Raw genomic sequence first — 23,875 nt, 5'->3', positions numbered from 1 at the left:
GGAAGGCAAAGATCGAAAATCGAATGATCTTAAGTCGAAAGATCAAAAAAAAAGGTGCATGGTAAACGGTGCTATGTATATACATATAATATATATCAGTGGATCATTAAAGGGTTTTGTTGAGCGGAGTAGGAATTAAAGGTAGAGGTAGGACTGGAAGCGTGGTTTTTCCAGGAAACAGGGCAAACTACAAAGCTAGAGAGCGTAAAAAAAGGTTAATCATAAAAATGAACAATGCACGGCGAAAAACGAACAAAGAACGGCGCAAAGTTGGTCCGCTCTTTAGTTATAGGGGTGGTAAAAATCACGATGTGGATGCATCGTAGAATATTACGGATTACATGGACCGACATGGTCAGCAATGAAAATGTGCTGCAAAGGGCGAGAGTAGATAGACAGTTGCTGAAGAGTTATCAAGGTCCGAAAGGTGTCATATCTGAGGCATGTACTTAACCCTTTGAATACTGAATAACACCGATCGGCGTTTTGCCAGCAAGTCCATGGGCATGAAAAAGGCCGACAGGCGTTGCATTTTGAACATGTACAAAGTAAACAAGTACAGTACCCGGCAAGCCTTTCCAGGTAGTATTGAACATAGTCCAAAATTGAAATTCGTACAGAATAAGATTCCCAGATCACTGAATAACGGAACTGCTGAGAGAGTTGAGTGGCATGGGTTGTCGCAGTGTTTTCAACTCATATTTTGTGGAGAATCATCATGTAAAATTATGGTATTTGGTATTTATGTACAAAATTTTGATCATAGGTATCACTTTGAGCAACCTGTAGTGGCCTATGGTTGGGGTTATATATATAGAATTGATAGAGAAATAAATGTGTAGAGACTTAATTAGCGTCAGTGTTTTGAGAAAATATTGTTTTTAATAAATAAATAAATATATACCCCATGAAAAGTTTTTCCCACAGGGGTGTGCTTGAATAATTTCCTGCTTGAATGAATCGGAATATGAATATTTATTTATTTATTTATTTAAAGTTTGGACCGTTGTAGCTTTACAGGAATTCCTAATGCGCCACAATGGTCAAAAATATAACAGAAAAGACAAGAAACAAAATAATAAATTAGACATAACAAAAACAAAACATATATATACACAAACAACTAAAAATAATAATTATTATTATTATATATCGTTTATCGTCTTGAATTCATTCTATGTTTACAAGGTTTTTGTATTTCGTAATATTCTTTCTCGATTATGATTTTCAAGTTATGAATTCCATAAGTCCTCACCAGATAGAGTTTCAAAATTTGTCATCCGGACTGACCGAAACCAATCACGACAAGCAAATAATACACCACCACCACGTCGATCTACTCTATCGCGACGATGCAGCCTCCAGGAAGAATCAAAAAGTTCAGCATCAAAAAATGATGAAGTCAACCATGTTTCCGTTAGTGCTACCATATCATCACAAATATGTAGTAGAAACGGCGGAATTAAACGCAGCCAGCTTTGTCCTGAGACCACGTGCATTTTGGTAATAAATTACCAATTTTCGGTCTCCCAGTTTGGCGCGTGACTTTCTTTGAGACAAGAAATGGCAGTTTTGATTGAGCCAATGGAGACGAAACGGAAGAGGAAACGGAAGAGGAAGCAGAAGAAGAAGCCAACACAGTCACAACAGAATCACGACTATCAGGACCATTTGAGCAGGCAGATGTAGGAGAAGAGGCAAACATCGACGTCACTGCGACCGTTTCCATAGAAGATTCACTAATACTTGCAGACGTAGTTTTAATATCAGGCTTCAAACATCTAGCAGCTCCCGTACAAACATCAGCAAATGAAACACTTGGGCGCAGCTCTAATGATGAAGCAACGTCAGTGGCAGACATAGAAGTAGTATTAGTATTCGATTTTTTATTCTTAATGCTCATTCCCCAATCTTTAAATCTACCAAAATGAACACCAGCAGGCCAAGAACCAGCAGAAAATAACAGGCCAGCGACAGAAGCAGGAACAGATACATTAAAGGATGTATAAGATCCTCGTGCATTAAGAGGGGAAACCACAATGCCATCCTTTAATCCACAGATGGCACTAACGTGAGTCAAAACCTCGTCACACGAAGTGTCCAATGAGAGCTTCCATATATGTATATTGACATTCCTTTTGACGGAAACATTAATTCCAGAAGCTGCTGTTCCCACCTCAAATTTACGTCTAAGTGGAGGTTGTTCAGCCGAAGGTCGGTCAGGTAATGCGGGTTGTCCAGGTTTTTCATGATTAATTCGCAGACCAGATTTACGTCTATTTCTTTTCTTTTTGCCCATCTTCACGGCTGCATCAGCAACGAGAGAAACAGAAGGAGAAGGCACAACACTTCTAATAAGTACAGGAGAATTCAAGCCTCGTATTAACTGCTCTAAGGATGAAAATCTTTTCTCAATACGATCAATTGCATTGACACATAGTTCACGCCACATGTTACAACAATATGAATATGAATATTCGAAAAAGAGGTTGAATATTCAGTTTATTTTCTGTTATTTCGGTAGGTTCCATATTATATCAGTCAGAGATTAGTCCCTACTTAAGAAATTATTTACCAATGCAGAGGTCATGGGTTCGTATCCCGGCGGGATCGAGATATTATTCTATGTATATGCAGTGCTGGTTAGATCTGGATGGTTGTTAAAATCCAGATCGACCGCCTCCTGCTAGAATTTACCGATTTATCTATTGTTGTGAAGGATCCAATAAAATCAGCATCCTCACCCTTCATTTTCTCGTGAATTCGATGGATATTGATATATTATCATATTTAATAAAAATATGTTTATCTACATATGTACATATGTATATTGTTTATTGAATGTGTTTCTCGAAATTCGTCACCCGAATTTGTTGATTGTTGCTTTTACCAGTTTGTCAATATATGACGCTATCGTATTATGTATATAATAATTGTATTGTAATTTTTGGAATTGTTAAGTACTTTAGTACGTAAAATTCAGCCATATATGTGTGTCGCCTTGGGGTAACCTTACATGGCACCTATGGTAGAAGTGTGTGTATGATAAAAATAAAATAATAATTATTGAAATGAGATTTTAAGCTACCTATTAATAAAGCCATAGGGATTTTTTTTCCGAATTGAAGTACTTTCCATACACGTATAAACAAAAATTTTTCAAGAAACATGCTATTTTCTATTTAAAATTGTCCTTCAAACTATTTCCACTATTTGATTTGATGAAGTTCATCATCGGAAATGATAATTTACTAAAAAAACGTGAAAAAAAAACAATGACAAATTTAAGCTTCATACTGGGTATTCGTTTTCAAAATTTTCAATTCGCCTTTATGTATACATATTATATTCTCATTGCCATTTATTATATAATATTAAAAAAAAAAACTAAAATATTGAATCCATACTATTACATATGTATTTTATTAAAAGGAACACACAAAGTGGTACGTGGCATGTGTTTTTTTTAGATAGCAAAACAAACCGCTAGCATGCCTTATCTATGTCATCGCGATCCCTGGCAAAACTCAACCCCAGAAGAGTTTTCGGTGATATTTTATCGGCTTGTACTTTTCGGGTCAGAATTTTAATACTTAATTATTATATTTATTTTATTCTTGTATTGACATATGTGTTTATTTTTGATAGCGATTTAAAGAAATGTAGGAGAAACTTATATAAATAATAAGATCGTACGAATTAACAAAAACAAAAAGTGCACTTTTCAGTGTTCTTATCAATATTAATAATAATATTAAAGTTATAAATAAAATAAAGGTTCTTAAGAACAATGCTTTCTTTTGATTAAGACCTTAACATTACACCTTTTGTTGTTATTTCCCAATATAAATTGAATCATCAATTGAGTTTTTCCGCATCTATTGTTTGTTTCCGCATCTGCGTTTATTTTGCTTCTGATATAAAATAAACACAGTATTGAGTTTAATATCAAATAATAAATTGAAATATCATATAGTTAGTGTATATAAACTAAATATTTCAGTCATAATTTGATCATATGGAAACACGTAATATAAAAAAAATAGTTTATCAAACATTTTTTTATATATTTCATCAATTAGAGTCTGAATCTTGCAAAGTTCAATATTTAACGAACCGGAATAATAAAACACGTTCGTAAAAAATTCGTTCGTACTTCAGGAAAATTTTGATTAAATATGAAAAATTTATTTGTCCGAAAAATCGATGGAAAAACATAATTTTTTAGCAGCTTCTTAGTCGGCAAATATTATTCAGAAAATATCGTTAACTTTTTGTCGTAATTCTTTTGTGTTTTTTGTATTACTTTTTTCCTGTCAAAGTATGACTAATATGTATGTGGTTTTAACCTTAAGAATCGACATTAAGAAAGCTTTCCTTTGTGTTTCTAAAAACATTATCCAAAATCTTACACAAATCATACACATAATACAAATCCAGCAAAACGGTAACATTCAAAGATCTGCAGCCGGCTAGCGGTCATTATCCAACGAGCGACTGATTCATCAGTTTGATAGATTCTGCAGTGGAAAAATCATAACTTGAAAACAGCATTACAACAGTCGATTGCTTAATTCCATAGTTGCTTACGATTTTGCACAAAACTGATGTAATTTCGCTCGCACAAGACCGAGAACAACGCTCCACTTTTGATCCGGTTCAATTACGTAAATGTGCGAAATAACCGAAGATGCCCAAACAGTATGAAAACGTATGTATGTATGTAGTAACAACACATGCATACTTCATGCCGGAGTGATTTCCAGATTTAAAATGCGCGTGCGTTGATTATTCGCGATCATTTTGCAATAAAATATGCGCATTGTTTTTGTACACTATGCTGAGATTCCCTCTCTTATACAAGTACACGTAATACTGTATAAATAAATACATATGTATTCAAAATTTGATCCAAACGAATAATTTACGACTGTTATGTATAGTTGTAAACACATTGTATTATTAATTAACCAAAATACAAAGAAATAGCATGCTAATTATTTTTGAAAGGATGAAACATCGAATTAAAATAGATTTATTAATCATTAAATTCAATTTCGGGAAAATTTTGGAATTTCCATATTAGATACACTTCCCATTCGTATTTACGCGCGAGAAACCTAAACGCGCGGTTACATTCGAAACCCACAAGGCTAAATTTGAACAAATATGCATTACGCATTGAATTACGATTTATATGAAAATTAAGTTTTTATTATCGAAAAATTTTGAGGAATACGACAACGAAATGTATGATAATTACTTATACACATATGGCCGTCCGCGAATAAACCGAGAGTTGCAAATAAACCATCGGTGAACTTTCACACAGTTATTACATGCATGTATGTATGTCGTATTTCGAATGTAGACTTTTGGACCACCTTAAATTTCCCTTGGTAACAATCGACGACATCTTACAAGAATTATATATTTACTAAGTATTCCTTCGTTTTCTATATAGGAGAGAGTAATGATATTACACATATCTCTAACGTACTCCCTTCCTTTTGGGCAGCTTGAGTATAATTCACTTGAACTTCTCATTATTTTCGTTTATTCTTCAGCTTCTACATGGTCATCTAATACAGCTTTTAATACGTCATCCCGGTCGTTGTTGAAATAGATAATTACATATGTGCGTGGTAGATATCATCATGTAATGGTTGTACATTTTTCCGCATAATTCTTTATCGGATGGCTACTATTCCAAAAGCTATCCGACTTCTTAATTAAACCGTTGCTGCCGTGATATTTTCCATCTCAGTGAACGTAGGTAATCAAAGATTATTTTATTTTATTTTATTTTATTTTTATTAATTGAAAAATCAACAGACAGGATGTACAGAGATAGGTATAAAAAAAACAAAAAGTAAATAAATAATATATGTAACATCCGAGTCCAATAATAGATTTTTACAAAAATGAAAAAGATAAATATAAGGAAAACAAATTAAAAAGTAAAGAATAAAGGCATGACAAAATATGTAGTACATTGCATAATTAAACTATAGTATTAAAATATTTGGAAAAGGTTATAAGATAGAATATAAGAAGAAATTGAAATTTACAAATATAAAAAACAAATGAAAAAGGTAAATACAAAATAAACAAATGAAAAGGAAAAGAATGAAAGCTATAATATGATTAAATAGCACATTACATAACTAAACTAAAGTATAAAAATAGTGGAAATATTGAAAATATTATTTTAAATAAAAAAATAATATTAAATAATATTAAAATAATATTTTAATTAAAATATTATTTTAACCTACTTGTCTGGTAGCCTGCACTCATCATTATTTCCGTAATTAGATGTGATTTATGAGCGAATTTCAATCTCATTTATTCCTTTTGTGTATGTTTTGTATTCATGACTGGTTCTTATATGTACATATATTGATGCTGACTGTTGATGCAAGACATTTTCAATTATTTTCCTTATTTTCAACTATTATTATTTGTTTTGTGACTGCTTCCATTGCTGATTGAACAATTGCTGCTAACATATTGTATGTATATAACATTGTAGCTCCATAGGAATTTTTGTAATGGCACAATTATCCAAAGTTGAAATAAATAAATAAGTATATATGTATGTATGTACATATGTATACATTGATGGATTTACACTGTTGATTGTAAAACACTCTCCGAATTTATAAAATTTATATATGTCTTGTAATATTGTAATAATTATAGTATGTTAGTTAATATTAAAAGGTCATTGCAAAATTAAAAGTCATTCCGTTGATCAAACCGTATATAAATCGAGATTGACTAAGACACTGGAAATTTTCCGATGAAATGTCTAACCACAAACATTTGTCATTATGAACATAAAAGTTCAATTCTATTTATTTTATACACGGCTAGTAGCATTTAAATTTAGCATGATGGAAAATTGCAGTTTTTCCTAAGGTCCAGGTTCTGTAAATCTGCATGTGCACTTTTGGTACCTAATTTTGTTCATGTGTTTAAAGTATGTAAGATTCATTCTCAAATTATATTTTATCAAATTAGTATTACCGATTTGTCATGACCCGATTTAATGTTTCAATCATAGCCGATTAAAGTCGTTTAAAGTACGAGGCTCTTCAAAGTACACTGAAGTACTGACGGGGGAATTCCGTTTCCTGCAATTCCAAGGACTGCTTAGTGTTGCGTGTAAAGCGTAAGTACCACGCTAATGAACGCATGCAATTTGAAATGATCATTTGTCACCAAGCGTCTAACGCTGAATTGAAAGACGTTTGGGAAATCCGTTATGACAGTAGATGCGACAGTACAGTTATTTGTTATTATTGTGCGAAATGTGCACGATGGCGGCGAAGAAGCGAGATGTGACATTTGGTCAAGTCAGCGTTGATGGTATTCAGTGGTTGTGATGCAACGTTACCAGCGCAGCGCTGAGGAAGTGTTGGTAACGGCATGGTATGGCGTGTTGTAAGAGGCTGTGTTGCGCAACCGTGGCTCGCGGGAGAAAGGTGGTCCCGAAGCAAAGAAATGGCCGGCCGGAAGCCATCTTGTTTGCTCTCAGACTATCAGCTTCACAACTGCTCCGTGGTGACGCCCATTGTGACGACGCGCATCATTCAAAGTGCCCTGCCATCATCACACGTGTTTTCAATTCACTTTTATATGCTGTGTTTAAAATTAACTGCCTTTTCATTTTAAAGAACCATCCACATCAGTAGCGTGCGGTGAAATTCTCCCTTTTTACAAACCTCCTTTACGTTTCACTTCAGGAAAAAAATTGCCTCTTATCCGATCGTTTTCAAACTTTGCCATATTGCTCATTTTGCTCGTCAATATAAGTAAATGGATCATTTGCCATTACGATAGAGATAAAACATCGTTTAATGCTGCGTACGGACCAAACCAACGACGATTTGGGCCAACTTTTAAAACTGACGGTTTTTTTGTTAAATGTTTCATCGACGGCTGAAATTTATTTATTTATTCTAAACAGACCATTGTGGCATAACAGGGATTCCTACAGCGCCACAATGGTCAAAAAATATAACACAAAAAAAAAAAAAAATAACAATTAAACATAAACATAAATACATCCATACATAAACATAAAAATAGCATTTAATAATAACAGATAAAGTAAAAATATCAAATAAAATATAGCATAAGGAATGCCTTGCACCTACAGCCAGTTTCAATAAATATGTAAGAAACAACTACAAATACAAAACATCCCTGTAAGGCCCAAATGGAAGAGAGTTAATCAAAATTTCACTTATAAATCACAATCAATCATGAAAACAATGATGAGCGCAGACTACCAGATAAATGGGTTAGAGTAATTTCCGACAATTTACGCTCATTAAGGTGGAAAATATCACATTCAGTCTCGGCAGCAACGATTTCATTAAGAAGTCGAATAGCTCTTGGAATAGGAGCCATTCGAAAAAGGACTGTGCGGGCAGGAGGTACAGCCAGCAAATGATGATGTCTACCACGCACATAGTGATTAGTGAAATACAGTAGTATATCGTGACGACTTTTAAGAAATAATAAGATTTTTTTTCGCTCGTAATCAGAGAAATTATAATATTTCTCTGGTTGTAAATGCGTATCGTCGTAATTCAAAACATCAACGATGATCTAATTTTAGCTCAATCTCGCTTTTTAGCTTAATATTGATATTTAATTTCAATTTTTAATTTTAATTTTTATTTCGATATTTTGTACGCTAATGGTTTTATCCTGCTGGTTAAAAAGTTGGCCCAAAATCGTCACTGGTTTAGTCCGTAAGCACCATAAGACGCGTTTTAAGTTTGCAAATTTGAAATCTGGGTGACGTCTATGTAGTCTTTAGTTTTATATATAGATGGCGGTAGTAAAATAAAATTATTGGTATTTTTATTCAAAATAATAATTTATATATCTTAATATTATATACAAAACTAAAAAAGAGGTTTGTTTTTAAAAAACTTTTTTTATTAGAAACCTGCCATTGTTTTTTGTCACACAGCCTTACTTAGAAGGATACAAGGGGACTAAGTGGCGTCATATCAAGTCCCCTTGTGTCCTACTCGCGCACATATACATAAGTAAGAACGAAATCACACAGGGAAGAACGGCACGTCGTGTGCATGGCTCCCCGCTGTGGGTGGTCTCATACACTACAAGGATATATACAAGGATAAAAATTTACTGAAAACACTCCAGAGCGTCATTTTGGGGCGGGGCGTGCTGGGCGTTCCATGAGCATGTGCAACACACGGCCTATTTTTTTACATGTTTAAAACTATCTAAAAAAACCACATGCCACGTGTATCACTGTGTGTTTTTGCCCTAAAGCTGTGCGGAAAAAATCACCGCACGCCACTGATCCGGGTCCATCTTACGGCACAAACTCTGAGTTGATGAAGACTCGAAAAATGAACTTGAAAAATGATATTATATATAGTATTTTTAATCTATACCAAGAAGGCCTAACAGGTAACCCCAATGCGCATTTCTGGCCAGTACATTTGATACAAATATTATACAAAGTAAATGCATATCAATTCACACCCACAGATACATCTGTGGTCAAATTTGTAAATTTGCAGCATTTTATACAGTTTAGCGAAATTCGAGATTGCTGAAAACTTGAGATTTGCGAGAAAATGGGTAAGGTTGCCAATTTTGTTGGAGCCGTTTCAACGAAAATCAGATAAATTGGCAAACTCTGATAGGAAATGATCGACCTGGAGTCACAAATCCAAGGTCTGGCCAACAGCTACTAGTGGGAATCTAACCGTGACCACTTTAGTATAATATGATCGAAATACCCTTACCCAATGTAACGAAGGAAGTTGTAATGTTAGAACCGTTTCAATGAAAGTCAGATAAATTGTCAAACTTTGTTAGGAAACGATCAAACTGGAGTCACAAATTCAAGGTCTGGCCAGTAGAAACCAGTGGGATTTGAACCCGTGACCACTCTGTTCAAAGCATTATATGCTAACCACTAGTCTACTCTGCTGGCTAAATGATTGAGTTTCTAAATGACCAAGTTTCTAAATGATTGAGTTTCTAAATGACTGAGTTTCTAAATGACTGAGTTTGTACAAGATCTATAATTAAGAGTAGGGGTAGACGCATGTATGAATAAATCTCACGCATACACGAGTACTTGTCCCATATTACTAGGTTGGATATCCAGGTTATTAATTAATATCCAGGTTGGATGTTCTCCTGGTACGAGCAGTGGTGTCACCCTAATGGTTTCCATGGGTTTCCGGAAACCCGTTATTAAATCAAAAAATTCATATAATTTGTGTCACAAATTATATAAATCTTGAAAATTTAATGAACTTTCATGTAATAGTACTTTGGACGAAAAAAAAATATATACCCGTTGTTCCCAAACTGGGGCGACCCCACTGAGTACGAGTTCATTTTTCGAGTCTTCATCAACTCAAAGTTTATACCGTAAGGGCCACCGCACTGATCCACATGTTATTGAGCTTGATTTCACATACCGATTCAAGCAGAAGGATAATATCATAGGTAATCTTAGGACTTTATTTCAATATGACTGAATATTTTTTTGGTGATTCTTCAACAATTGAGATTTTGTAGTCACAAAAGTCTTTAATTTAATTTACTTAATATTTGGCAGCCTGTTTTTTTATGGATGATGCTCGATCGGATTCAATTAACTATTGCATTATTATCAATAGTCATTAGGGTTGTGTAGAAATGCCTTTATCATGCTTTAAATGCCTTTAAGTTGTCTCGCAGATAATGAATGAATAAGTGAGCATTTTAAATTCAGGTTATTAATTGTAACTCAAACATGCCACTACATATTTTGCTTGCAAAAACACATTACTGGTGGAAGTGAGTAGTTATTTATGAAGACATTTAACCATAGGTTAAATAAAAAGAAGAGTTTCCGGAAACTCTTGGAAAACTGCCGGTTGATAGCACTGTCCCATAGAACACTGGGAAATTCCCGTTTTTCTTTTACTCACACAAATATATGAGTCTTTATATTTGAAATTAGCTTAAGTCCACCTTTCTTCATTTCGAGAAATATCTCGCAAATTATTACATATAATGTTTTGTGTTTAAAAATATTTTTAAAACACTGGTGGCCTGTAATAAGTTTATTCTGCCTTTCCGAGATTCTGGACATATCAAATTAAGTAGTGATAGCAATTTGTGAATTAAGTCAAGCTGAAATATTGTTTTTGGAACTGAAAATTGGACTTTCGCTACTTTCAATTATAACGGCTCATACATACTCAGCCAGCAGTTTGGCTTAATGGTAGCGTATATATTTAGCACCACTGAGGTCGAAGGTTCGGGTCCTCGTCAAACTGCTGGTTAGGTTTGGGGGTTTTGTGACTCCAAATCGATCGTTTCTCTATCAGAGTTTGCCAATTTTATCTGATCATTGTTGAAGCGGTTCCTGAAAATTGGTATTAGATCATTTCCTGTTGTCACAAAATCTGTGTGTATAATTTGTAAAAATTATGCACAGTAATCTGAAATCTATAGATATATCTATAGACATCTCTATAATTTCGTGTTTATTTAACTAAATTTAACGCTAAAAATAATCCATAGATGTCTCTATGATTATTACTTCTGTACTGATTAATTGTTATATGCTATGTATTCTGATTGTATATGTATTATTGTATTTCTGACCGTTATCGTACACTCGTCGCATTGGAGCGATCTGTAATGACGAGTGTATATTGATTGTAACAATAAAATAAAATAAAAATAAAATAAATATATGTATACATATGTATATCGAAGCATTGAGGAAAATTTGAAGTTAGTGATTTATATTCTTATCATATTACACATGTACACATTTGTATGTATGTAATAAAGTCATAAATTGGACACACACGTTTTTATATACTATTTAGTAGCCCAATTTCTCAACTTTTGCATGATGTGGCGAATATCATTCCGTATTCGCCCGTTTATAATACATTTCCCACTTAAGCGTTGGCCAATACATAGGTTGTGACAGTTATCTGCAATACCATACCTCATTTCAAAGACAAGCGATTCTTATTGGTCCGTTAAAATTTGTGACCAAAATTAATTGCGTATCATAAAGTTTCATGACGTACAAAGTTTACCGATCAATATATATTTTTTTTCTTACATCTAAGTTAGCTGAAATTACAGATGAAATCAGTGGCGGATTAACTTCGCTAGGGACCCTAGGCGTTATAAAATTTTAGAGCCCTCTATGTGTATATATATATATATTTTTTACATATATACCAGGAAGGCGTTACTGGTAAATCCCAATGCGCCTTCCTGGCCAATTACAAATTACAATTACAAATGCAAATGCAGCATTTTTATTACAAGTCGTTGAATTACGAGACACTGAAAAACCCGGTTTTGAAAGGTACCGTAACACCTTTCATAGAGAAGGAAACTCCATAAAAAAATTCCCTGGCAGTGGGCAGCAGCTCTGTCAGTACCATCCACGGCGGAAGTATATGCAATATACTAAAACGGCAAAAGATGGAAGATTCAAAGCGACGTGGCAGCCACTCAATCGGTTTGAATTCTGCGGAGCAGAAGGTTTGGGGAAAACTACTGTGCTCTCATATCCCTAGTATAACCACCATGAAGAGAAAACCTAAAACCACGGCCCCGAGTCTCCGGCGTCCCTTCAATGGGACAGGGGTGCTAAGAATCCCCGGACTCAAAGTGGTGAACATACGAAAAATTGGTACATGGAACGTTAGGACCATGTATCAAGCAGGTAAAATTGAAAATCTGCAAATAGAAATGAAAAAAAACCAAATACAGATGCTCGGCATAAGCGAAGCTAGATGGCCTGGAGCAGGAAAAACGATGCATTGCAATGGATATACGACTTACTACTCGGGATCGCTTGACGGCACTCATAAGAATGGTGTTGCTGTGATTCTGGAAGACGACATCAGTAAAAGTGTGAGAAACTTTATTCCGTTATCTGAACGAGTCATGATGATACAATTAGCAGGAAAACCTATAAATGTTAACATAATACAAGTGTATGCCCCCACTTTTGATAAAGAAGAAAATGAGATTGAAGAATTTTATCAACAAATCAAAGAATTGATGACATATACGAAAAAACATGATGTTAACATTATAATGGGAGATTTCAACGCCAAAGTTGGAGACGAAGAAACAATGGGTATAACTGGTCGCTTCGGACTTGGAGAAAGAAATGAGAGAGGAGACAGACTAGTTCAGTTTTGCCAGGAAGAGCAGTATGTTATCTTGAATACTTTCTTTAAGCTACCTAAAAGAAGATTATACACATGGAAATCCCCAATGGACTGTCCTGATAATATTGTGCGAAACCAAATTGACTTTATTTTGATAAACAGTAGATTTAAAAATAGTATAAAATCGGTGAAAACCTACCCTGGTGCAGACGTGGCATCCGATCATAATCTACTTTGTGGGAAATTGAAGATAAGACTGAAAAAGATTTTAAGAGCATCAAAACCTAAACCAAGATTGGATTTAGAGCTGCTTAAAAATCTTACGATCCACGAACAATTTACAAAAGATCTCAATAAAAATTTTAAACAAAAATGTATTGAAGAAAATAGTAATGTAAACATAAAGTGGGAAGGTATGAAATCAGCAATGACCCAATCGGGGAAAAAGTTTCTTGAAACAAATCAAATAATTAATAAAAAACAACCTTGGATGACGGATGAAATTATACATTTAATGGAAGAACGTAGAAAACACAAACATAATAATCCAACACAATATAAAAATATTCACCGCCAAATTCAAAGGAAAATTAAAGAAATCAAAGAAAAATGGATGGAAAATAAATGTAACGAAATTGAAAAATTACAAGAAAAACACGACGAATTTAACGTACATAAAAAACTAAAAGAAGCAACAGGATCATTCAGAAAAAAAGATTTCATACTCCTTAGGAATAAAGATGGAAAAATCATTTTAAATATGGATGAGAAGAAATCAGAATGGACCGAGTACACAAAATTGCTCTTTAAAGACAATAGAGAAACCGGAGGGCATATTGAAGATCCAGAAACGGGACCATATATATTGAAATCCGAAGTGGAACATGCTATAAAACTAGCAAAGAGTCGGAAAGCTACTGGACCGGATCTGATTCCTGCCGAATTTCTCAAGTTATTGGACGACGATAACATAGAAAATCTAACAAAACTCTATAATAAAATATATTTATCAGGCGAAGTACCTAGCGATTGGTTACAATCCATATTTATCCCGTTGCCCAAAAAGAGTAACGCGAGGACGTGTAGCGACTTCAGAATAATTAGCCTAATGAGTCACACATTGAAGATCCTACTAAAGATAATACAGGGCAGAATTTACTCACGGTGTGAAGAGGCGATTAGCAGAGAGCAGTTTGGGTTCAGACAAGGCTTGGGTACCCGAGAGGCCCTTTTCTGTATGAAAACACTACTCCAAAGATGCAGAGAAGTCCGTAAACCTGTGTACATCTGCTTTATAGACTTTGAAAAGGCCTTTGACCGTGTCCAACACGCTCGCCTGATGGAAACATTAAAAAATATTGGCCTGGATGACAGAGATGTCAGATTGCTACGAAATATTTATTGGAATCAGACTGCAGTAGTACGTGTCGATGATCAATTCACTGATGAGATTCCTATAGAACGGGGCGTCAGGCAAGGATGCATCCTATCACCTACTCTTTTTAACACCTACACCGAATCCATCTTCCACGATGCTCTCCAAGAGGCGGAGGGCATCAAGGTGGGCGGCGAGACGATCACCAATATAAGATATGCTGATGACACGGCACTAGTCGCTGAAAATTTAGCAGACCTGCAAAGATCTCTAGACCGTGTACATCAAGAAAGCAATCGAAGAGGTCTGCGCATAAATTTAAAGAAAACAAAATTTATGATAGTAGATAGAATGCAAACAGACACCGGGAATCTAACCTTGGATGGAGAGGTGATAGAAAGAGTAAAAAGATTCAAATACCTGGGTACCTGGCTGAATGAAGAGATGGACCCAGATGAAGATCTAAAAATCCGCATCGAGATGGCTAGAACAGCATTTGTAAAAATGAAGGCGGCCCTTACAAACAAGCATCTCAATCTTCATACGCGGTTGAGATTCGCGAAGAGCTACGTCTGGACAGTATTACTACACGGATGTGAGACGTGGACTCTGAAAACCAAGATGATCAGCCGCATTGAAGCTTTTGAGATGTGGGTCTATAGGCGTATGCTGAAGATTCCGTGGACCAAAAAGATATCAAACGAAGCTGTCCTCGGCATGATGGGGAGAGGCAGGGAACTTGTTTCTGTCATCAAGCGGAGAAAGATGGAGTACCTCGGACACATGATACGGGGTCCAAAATACGAATTTCTCCGTTTGATAACCATGGGGAAAATAGAAGGAAAAAAATGGATTGGCAGGAAAAAGTTATCTTGGCTTCGAAACATGCGCATGTGGACCGATATGAGCGCCGAAGAGCTGTTCCGAGCCGCTGAAGACCGATGCGGATATATTCAAATAATCGACGAGGTGGTCGCCAACGTCCGGATGCGGACAAGGCATTAACAAGAAGAAGAAGAAAAACTCGCAAATTAACGAGACATCTATGAATTGTACATAAATTTTATTGCACATCAATCAAACTTCAAATAGTGGTGACATAGTAGGTAGGAAGGATTTTTTTAGCCAATTTTTTTTCCGGGAACCGTTTCAACAATGAAATCAGAGAAAATTGGCAAACTCTGGTAGGAAACGATCAACCTGGAGTCACTATCCAGGTCTGACCAAAAGCATACTCTGAAAAATTCATTTTCATTCGAGGCCCGGCTCAGGGATCGAACTCGGCGCCTTCTTGACGCTAAGCAGAAGCTTAACAACCGAGCTATGCTGCTGGCTATATATATATATAGAACTGAGTTCCAAATCTCTCTCCCTTCCCTGTCCATTACATATAAAATCTTTTGCAATTAAAATTAATCTATTGTATCATATACATATACATATGTATATCGTGCATGAAAAAAAAAACAACTTTATATTAAAATATTCTGTCAGGACCACGAGAATGTAGAGGTTGGAATTTTCGATTTAGACTGATTTAAATCAACAAATTTCAATCGCTGTTTGCGGATTAAAATTTTTTTCTCGATCACCTAATGAAGCAGAAAACCGTGCTTAATGCATTTTCGGAAATGCGTACGTGCGCGCATTAATGCTCCAACTTATCCAACTAAACCTATCCTATTGCTCAACGGGGGCACTGACAAAATGTAAGGAAAATTCAATCACGTATGGACCTTTTTAAGAAGCTCGTCGTGATACATACACACCATATTTAGCGATCTTCAGATATATAATTACTTTTCTTATTGCTATCATTCTTGTTCTGAAGATATTGTTACGTACGCCGCGGATTGAGCGAATTGCACTTAGACCAACGGATATCTGTTATCGGGTTAACTAAGTGCTCGCACTTACTTCCAAGGATTATATCTGGACTCTAAGTGCATTTAGGCTAAACAATGACCGTTATTAGTTATTTCTCAGAATCGGTACGGGGAGACCCAATTGTCGTGGAAATACATATCCGAATACGTGACTATACAACAGGTAAGCAGATTAGGCGTCCTGAGAGATCTACCCTTTATAAGGCGGTACGTAGGCGATATCATGTCATTCTGGACTGAGCACTGGCAAAGCGTATATCTCCTGAATCATCAATAAATGCTGTGAAACGACCGTTGGCCTTTTACTTGGATCCTCCACCCACCCCTACGCAACAATATTATTTGACGTCATATACATGGATTTTGGGTTTTTCCTTTGTTGTGAAAACTCAATAGCAGTAGGCAAAAGGCAACACTGTTACATGTTTGCCTTGCCCTAAGTTTGGCCCTGAGTGTGTCATATATATGAAGAATCATAACAAAATTTGAATAATTGGCCCATTTTTTAATGCCAATTATTATATATAATATATAGAAACTTGTATACCAATCAACAATAATTAAATTAAAATGTCCATAAGAAAAATGTCGATAGAGCAATCAATGTCAATAATTTTTATGAACAATGGATTCTAAACGCACGTGCATGAATTGAAAATGTTTTTAACATTTTTTATAAACATGGCATGGAATGTTTGCTAAAGAATAGACATTGTGGAACTCGGCAGCCTTGGCAATTGAGCGTGATAGTACCTCATCATGACAATACATTCGACGATTATCTTTCAAAAATTTCAAGCATTTATCATTTATGATTTTTTCCTCTCCGTTTCGTTTCAATATCACCTTGTAATAAATGTGACCAGGTGAGCCTATTTAAATTAAGGTTGTATTGTAGTGTCAATGTCGCATGCAAAAAATTACACCTAAGAACGTACATATACATAAGTGTGTAAAAGAAATGTCATATGAAACATTGAATCATATGAAGTCGACGATTTATTACATGACATTGAAATCAGAATTGTTTTTTATGCAAGATTTATATTTTACACAAATATAGACATTAGTGCATAGATATAGAATAACATAAGAATGTTGCATTAGTGTGAAAAAGTCTAACAAGTGAGAAATATGGTGGTTTTATCCGGTATTAAAAAAATACACGCAACAAGTGAATCGGTTTTTATTATTCTATATTGACCTCAAATTAATATGTCCCAGTAGTTTACGTAACATTTGCATCATCCATTCAATAGAGATGTGATGTATCGATTAAACTACAATGTATTCCTATAAATAAAATAAAGAACATATTACAATTGTTATAGTGATTTATTTTTATTTTATATGTACATAGGTAATCGGTGTTATGAAAATACTGCAGCTACCTTTTTATTTTAATGCATATAATTTGATGCGCACTTTGAGCATTTGTAATGTTAGTTCAAGGTTCGACATCTGAATGAAAGATTGTGTAGATGACTTTGACCGATGATTTCTAACCATTGCAAGCCTTCAACGTATGTATGTATGTATGTATGTGGCATTGTGATTCCAAGGAATTGTTTCCAGGAATGTATAATTTTATAACGCAAGAGCGCTTTTGAAATATTTTTATTTTGTTTAACGTAAAGATGAGTAGTATTCCGGAACTTAAGTAGATAAATAATGAAAATAATATGGGGCAAAATATTAACCATTTACTCTGAAATCTCCAACCTTGAAAAGTGAATTAAAATTATTTTACCAGTTAAGTATGAAAATAATAATAGTGTTGCGTAGGGGTGGGTGGAGGATCCAAGTAAAAGGCCAAAGTCGTGTCACAGCATTTATTGGTGATTAAGGAGATACACGCACTGGCAGTGCTCCTTCCAGAATGTCTTGATATCGCCTATGTAAGTACCGCCTTATAACGGATAGGTCTCTCAGGGCATCTTCGACGTCCGGTTTGTTTACCTATTGTTATGGTCACGTACTAGATGTGCCACGGAAGTCAGTCCCACACTACCGCTGTGGGTTCTGAGAACTCTACCGGAATGCGACCGAGTTACCGCTACCACCGCTAAGTCCATTCGGGGGTATCTCATTGTTAGCCGACTTGTACTTAAGCCTGGAGATAATCCTCAAAACCAATTATAGTGGTCACACAGTCTCTGGGATGCTACTCGGCCTAATCCGATCGCACTTACTCGGTCTATATATTGACTGATCGATTATATTGATACATAGACAATATTGTTACCGGAAATGGCAATGGTTTTATGGTATGTATAATACAGTACACTCTCGATTATCCGGGCTAATTCTGGGGAGGGGGGCCACGGATAATTGAAAAACACGGATAATCCGAATCATCAAATTTAGCTTGGTTTCAAGTATAATATCATATTAACAACACAAATTTTTGTTTCATAATTTTAATACTCATTATTTATTAAGAAAAACGCTTATAGTTAGGCAGATGTGTGGCTTCTGCTCATTTTTGATTGAACTATATGAGTATAGTTGCAACCAAATCTTTGTATCTTGATATTTTCATACTTTTTCGTTTCGAAGGACCTGCAAAACTATCACAATCTCTCGCGAACGCCTCTAACTTATTTTTTTGTTTAACTTTATTTCGAACAGGTATGTGAATCTGAAATATTTTCGAGTTAATAGCAAAGAAAATAATTTCACACACAAAGTATTATAATTGATAATAATTAAACACACGTATGTTCGAAAAAATCTGCACTGAATACACGCACTTGTTACTTCTTCGATGATCAAAAGCGACTGAAAGAATTGACGCAATAGTAAAATACATTTAAAAAGGGAACGAAAAACATTTCTGTGTGACATAATTTGTTTCAAATAACACGCATGTGTAATTATTAGGAGCATGCAGATGGATTCCTTTTCAGCATTAACTCTTAAAGTGATCCTTCTTTATAAGGACCATCTGAATCGAGTATTTGTAATTAATATCGATTAAGCTCACTTTTTCTCCCAATTCCTTCTGGTCTTTTGTCTACCTATTTACGAATTCTATTTTTTTGCATACTACATATGTATATACCTCATTGTGCGATGTACATACGTATGTTATATCATTAAACCTCGATTATTTCAATACTATCGTTAATTGACTGACATATTAAAATATAACATACATATAATACACAGTGCACGCACAATCAATGATGATATAACATTAATTTTCAAAAAAAGCTTATTTTTTCATTTAAACTAAGGCTTATGCAGGTTATTATAATATATGTATTTAGTATGGCTATAAAAATTGTAACGTAAGTGCTTTTTTATATCAAATCTATGTCAACGTAATCATTTACAGCTTTCGCAATTCACTGCTGAATGAAGGCTTCTCCAACATACATATTTCCATTCGTCAGTCTTGGATAACCCTCGTCCATCTTATCCCACATATTTTTATAATTTCATCCACTTATCTTCCCTGTGTTCTTCCTTACACCTTTTTACATTCTCTCAGGTACCATTTGAGCACTTCTTTCTTCCGTGAAATGGAAAATTTTGGTGATATATTTTACTACTACGCTAGTAGGGCTGAGCTATCGGTGTTGGAGTCGTGGAATCATGACTTTTTGCTGAGGTCGGAGTCTGATATTCTGTTCATTACATTATTTTTATTCTTAATGTATGTACATATGTTAATATTGAATTGCTAACGAATGTGTAGGGCATATTTTTGCGATGAGTGACTCACCAATACCAAATATATGCAGATTTGAGACACAGTGCTTCTATCTTTATCGTCTTCACATTCAAATTGAGGAGAGGGTCAGTATTTGACTAATGCATACATTTTATTAATTTCAAACAAACAAAAAATTAAATTAAAAGTTAATGATTTACATGAGTTCAACATATGTACATACATACACATATACGTATGTACCGATGTACGTCACATTGTATTTGTATGGTTTGACCTAGCAGTGGGGTCATGCAAAGTTCATGCTTTGGGCCAAGCTTGACAAAGGCTCAAATTTTGTAAACACTCAATATGAAAAAATAATTATTATCAATCTAAAAATATCGAAAGTTTAAACAGAACATGAACAATATAAATTTGTTGAATATTTGCTTAGAAAGTGTATTTCCATAAGTTTATGTTGTGTTTGTGTTATTTTTTACTCTACCAATAACATTGCCGAGTATTGAAATGTCTTTCAGTAAGTTAAGAATGATTAAAGGCTACAAAAGAAACTATCGGACGATCAAGACTAAATAATTTCGCAATACTGGCAAAAATATCAATAATATAATCAATTATTAGTGATTTCGCAAATATTCAGGCAAGAAGAAATTAAAAAGTTGGTAATTTATTTTCTTATTTACTCTATGTATTATGCGAATATTTAGTATGTGCAAATATGTAGATAAAATTATTTTACTTCATATTTAAAAAAAATGTCAAGGGGCTTTAGGCTAAGAGGGTTTGTCAGAGATATTTGAAAGTTATACACATAGTATAACTTTCAAATATCTCATAGTATAACTTTAAAATATCTAGTACATATATATCTTTATAAAGTAATAAAATGAAATATTGAAATGTGTGTAATAAATCAAAAATTTTATACAGTGTCATCTATGGATGAAAAAATAAAACTATTTCGTTTTTATTTTACGCCATCTATGAAAAAATAGTTTAAATGAAACATAAAAGAGCGTCGTAAAAATGAGCACAGACGCAAGCCGAAACGGCAGCGCAATATTTATAGTTGACATTTCAACTGTCACACAATGTTACGCAATACACTAAAACTGCACCGGCCTGCCCTGCAAGAAGGTCCTAGTATTGCACAATCCCTCCTCGTCAATATTGCCAATTTTAAACGAAATTTGTGCGCATTCTCACAGACCTGGCCGTTGTCAACGCGACCGGTTAACATCCCTGATACTGCGCAATAACCGCTTCAGTCCTGCGTCATCCACCATGGCGAAAACTCCGAGCCTGAGAGAATTCCTCGTAGAGTTCATCCAGCTGTACCGCAACTTCCCAGCCCTGTGGCAGGTGGGGAGCAAAGACTACACCGACAGGAAGAAGAAGGCTGAAGCCTACGAAATCCTCATATCCAAGTTCAAAGAGATAGAGCCCAACGCGAACCGAGAGACTGTCAAGCGAAAGATCAACAGCATGCGTTCGAATTACAGGAAGGAGTTGAGGAAAATCAGGATGCTGCAGAAGGCTGAGGACGATACCCCGCGTTACTTCGAGCCCACTCTTTGGTATTTCGACGAGCTCGCTTTCCTGGGACAGCACGAAGTCAGCGATGATGGGATCATAACCTTGCCCGGATGCGAAGTCGATGTCTTGGCGGTGAGTGCTCGATTTGGTATTTTAAATTTGAGGCAATCTCGCGGGTTTTATTGCGCGAACCACCATAAGGTTGTACAATATAAATTGGTGAGAGTGCATGGCGCAATATGTGCAATATTGTGGTAACCAGTCGTCTTGCTTTGGATGAGATGGCAAATGATATTTGGTTTGTTTGTAAAGACCTTAAAAATATCTCTCTTTCTATCTTCTTAAGAGGGCTGGACACCAGCGCCTTGTCCATACAAATGTATTACACTTCTCCCTTCCTCAATTATGGCACTAGAGAAATTATTTTGTAATATGCTATGGATATCCACTATTGGGATGCATCTATCGTTTTATTTTTTTGATTAGTTATTTTTTATAGGAGCTAGGAGCCGCCAAACATTTATAAAATCGCCTCTTTTTTACACCCACGAAAAGAGTCCAGCGTGCTGATTTAACGGTCGATTTAAAAAAAAAATACGCGCATAGTTGCACAGAAAATATCTTTCTAATACCGATGATGAAATTTTTTTAAAAATTGGTCCAGTTTCGGAGGAGAAAATATGAGAATACGAAACCTCGATTTTGTCAATTTAAAATACGTTTTATCTGGTCGACGCGCAACTGTCGCATTCACTCAATATACATATATATATTGATATATATATTGTCACATTCACTCAATATATATATCGAAGAAAGGAACGGCAACAAAATTAAGGTTTCGGGTGTACAGCCCTCTAAACGTTTATAATAACTCAAGTATATAGAAACATTATTTTGAAAAAAATGTCCTGATTTTTTGTCATAACCTAAAAACATGTAAAATGGTCACTTTATTATAATCAACTAAGGTTACGTTCATGCTGATACAACGCGATGCAATACAAAGGCAAATATGACAGGAAGCGATTTACTATCATCAGTTTTTGATGCTATTTCAATGACAATTTCAAATCAACAAATTCCATAGACAGGAAACTTTATTCTGTCTATGGAATTGGATGAGGGTTTTTGTCTAAATTTTTACTTTCCTATATGCTTAGTTATATTTCATAGAAAGTTTTGGGATAGATAACTTTTTGACTGCAACAACCCACTTTCGTAGTCAAAGAAACAACCATAAATACACATTTATGTGCATATTACTTTCCCTTCAATTTCATATTCTGGTTACCCTACAAATAGAGCCATCAAATTCAATTTGTACCTGGTTACTCGCGATACAAATTGAATTTGAATCTTAGAATGTGGTAATTGTTTTTAAATTGATATATAAATATATTCAATTTACAGATGGACGACAACAGTTTGGGTGATGATATTTCCAAGACCATGTCAACTCCGACAAGCACTCCCAAACTAGATAGAAAGAGACCTCGAGAAGATCCTCAAAAAGAGGTCCTATTTATATCTTGCGAACAACAAGGTAAAGACGACACCGAATACGATTTATATGCGAGAATGTGGGCAATGGAGTTAAAAAAGATGAAACCAGACCAGCAAATATATGCGAAGAAGGCGATATATGATATTTTATTGGAAGGTCAATTGGAAACTTTGCAGAAAGATTCGGTGCAAATCAATTCAAAGATAGACAATCAACAGTGCACGCCGTTGGTATATAAATTCACCAACAGTTGAAAGGATGCAAAAGCTAATGCTGTATTAATTAGTCAAATGTGTGCTATAAATTGTTACTAATTAATGTACATACATATGTATTATAAAACTATTATTGTGATATTTTATAAAATTAAAATAAAAATGTTTAAAATGTAAATCTAAATGATTTAATTATTTGCCAGGTATGACATACATAGTAATGCTTGCTGCATGACGATAAAATAAAAATTATGTAAGAAATTATTTGGAAAATTAGCACTGCTTCTAATTGATTTGCTGTTTTGTAATAAATGGCAAATATACATGTCATGAATTTTTAATAATATTCATGGTCAAAGTTCATAGCTTTAATAATAACCGGTTAGTTGGAAGCAGAGGCAAATTGATAAAATTAGTTAAGACTAACCGGATGATGGGTTTTTTAGACGACTTAACAATTTAA

At 34.8% G+C, this 23,875-nt stretch overlaps 2 protein-coding genes across 2 annotated transcripts in view; one reads left to right on the top strand and one right to left on the bottom strand.

The window, feature by feature from the left end:
- Positions 1-23,875, bottom strand: part of snu (ABC-type transporter snustorr) — a 71,186-nt gene that overhangs the window by 39,024 nt on the left and 8,287 nt on the right. The window lies entirely within an intron of this gene.
- Positions 21,195-23,651, top strand: LOC143911471 (uncharacterized). Its single transcript, XM_077430345.1, has 2 exons — positions 21,195-21,822; positions 23,104-23,651. The coding sequence occupies exons 1-2, from the start codon at positions 21,439-21,441 to the stop codon at positions 23,449-23,451; spliced, it is 732 nt and encodes a 243-aa protein (XP_077286471.1). The 5' UTR covers positions 21,195-21,438; the 3' UTR covers positions 23,452-23,651.

This window comes from Arctopsyche grandis, chromosome 5, assembly GCF_051622035.1.
Source record: "Arctopsyche grandis isolate Sample6627 chromosome 5, ASM5162203v2, whole genome shotgun sequence".
Taxonomy (NCBI): domain Eukaryota; kingdom Metazoa; phylum Arthropoda; class Insecta; order Trichoptera; family Hydropsychidae; genus Arctopsyche; species Arctopsyche grandis.
This window is presented reverse-complemented; position numbering and strand designations above follow the sequence as displayed.

Coding starts and splice junctions, on each gene's coding strand:
- LOC143911471 (XM_077430345.1), top strand. CDS start 21,439: ATGGCGAAAACTCCGAGCCTGAGAGAATTCCTCGTAGAGTTCATCCAG. Junction 21,823..23,103: donor GCGAAGTCGATGTCTTGGCG/GTGAGTGCTCGA, acceptor TTCAATTTACAG/ATGGACGACAACAGTTTGGG.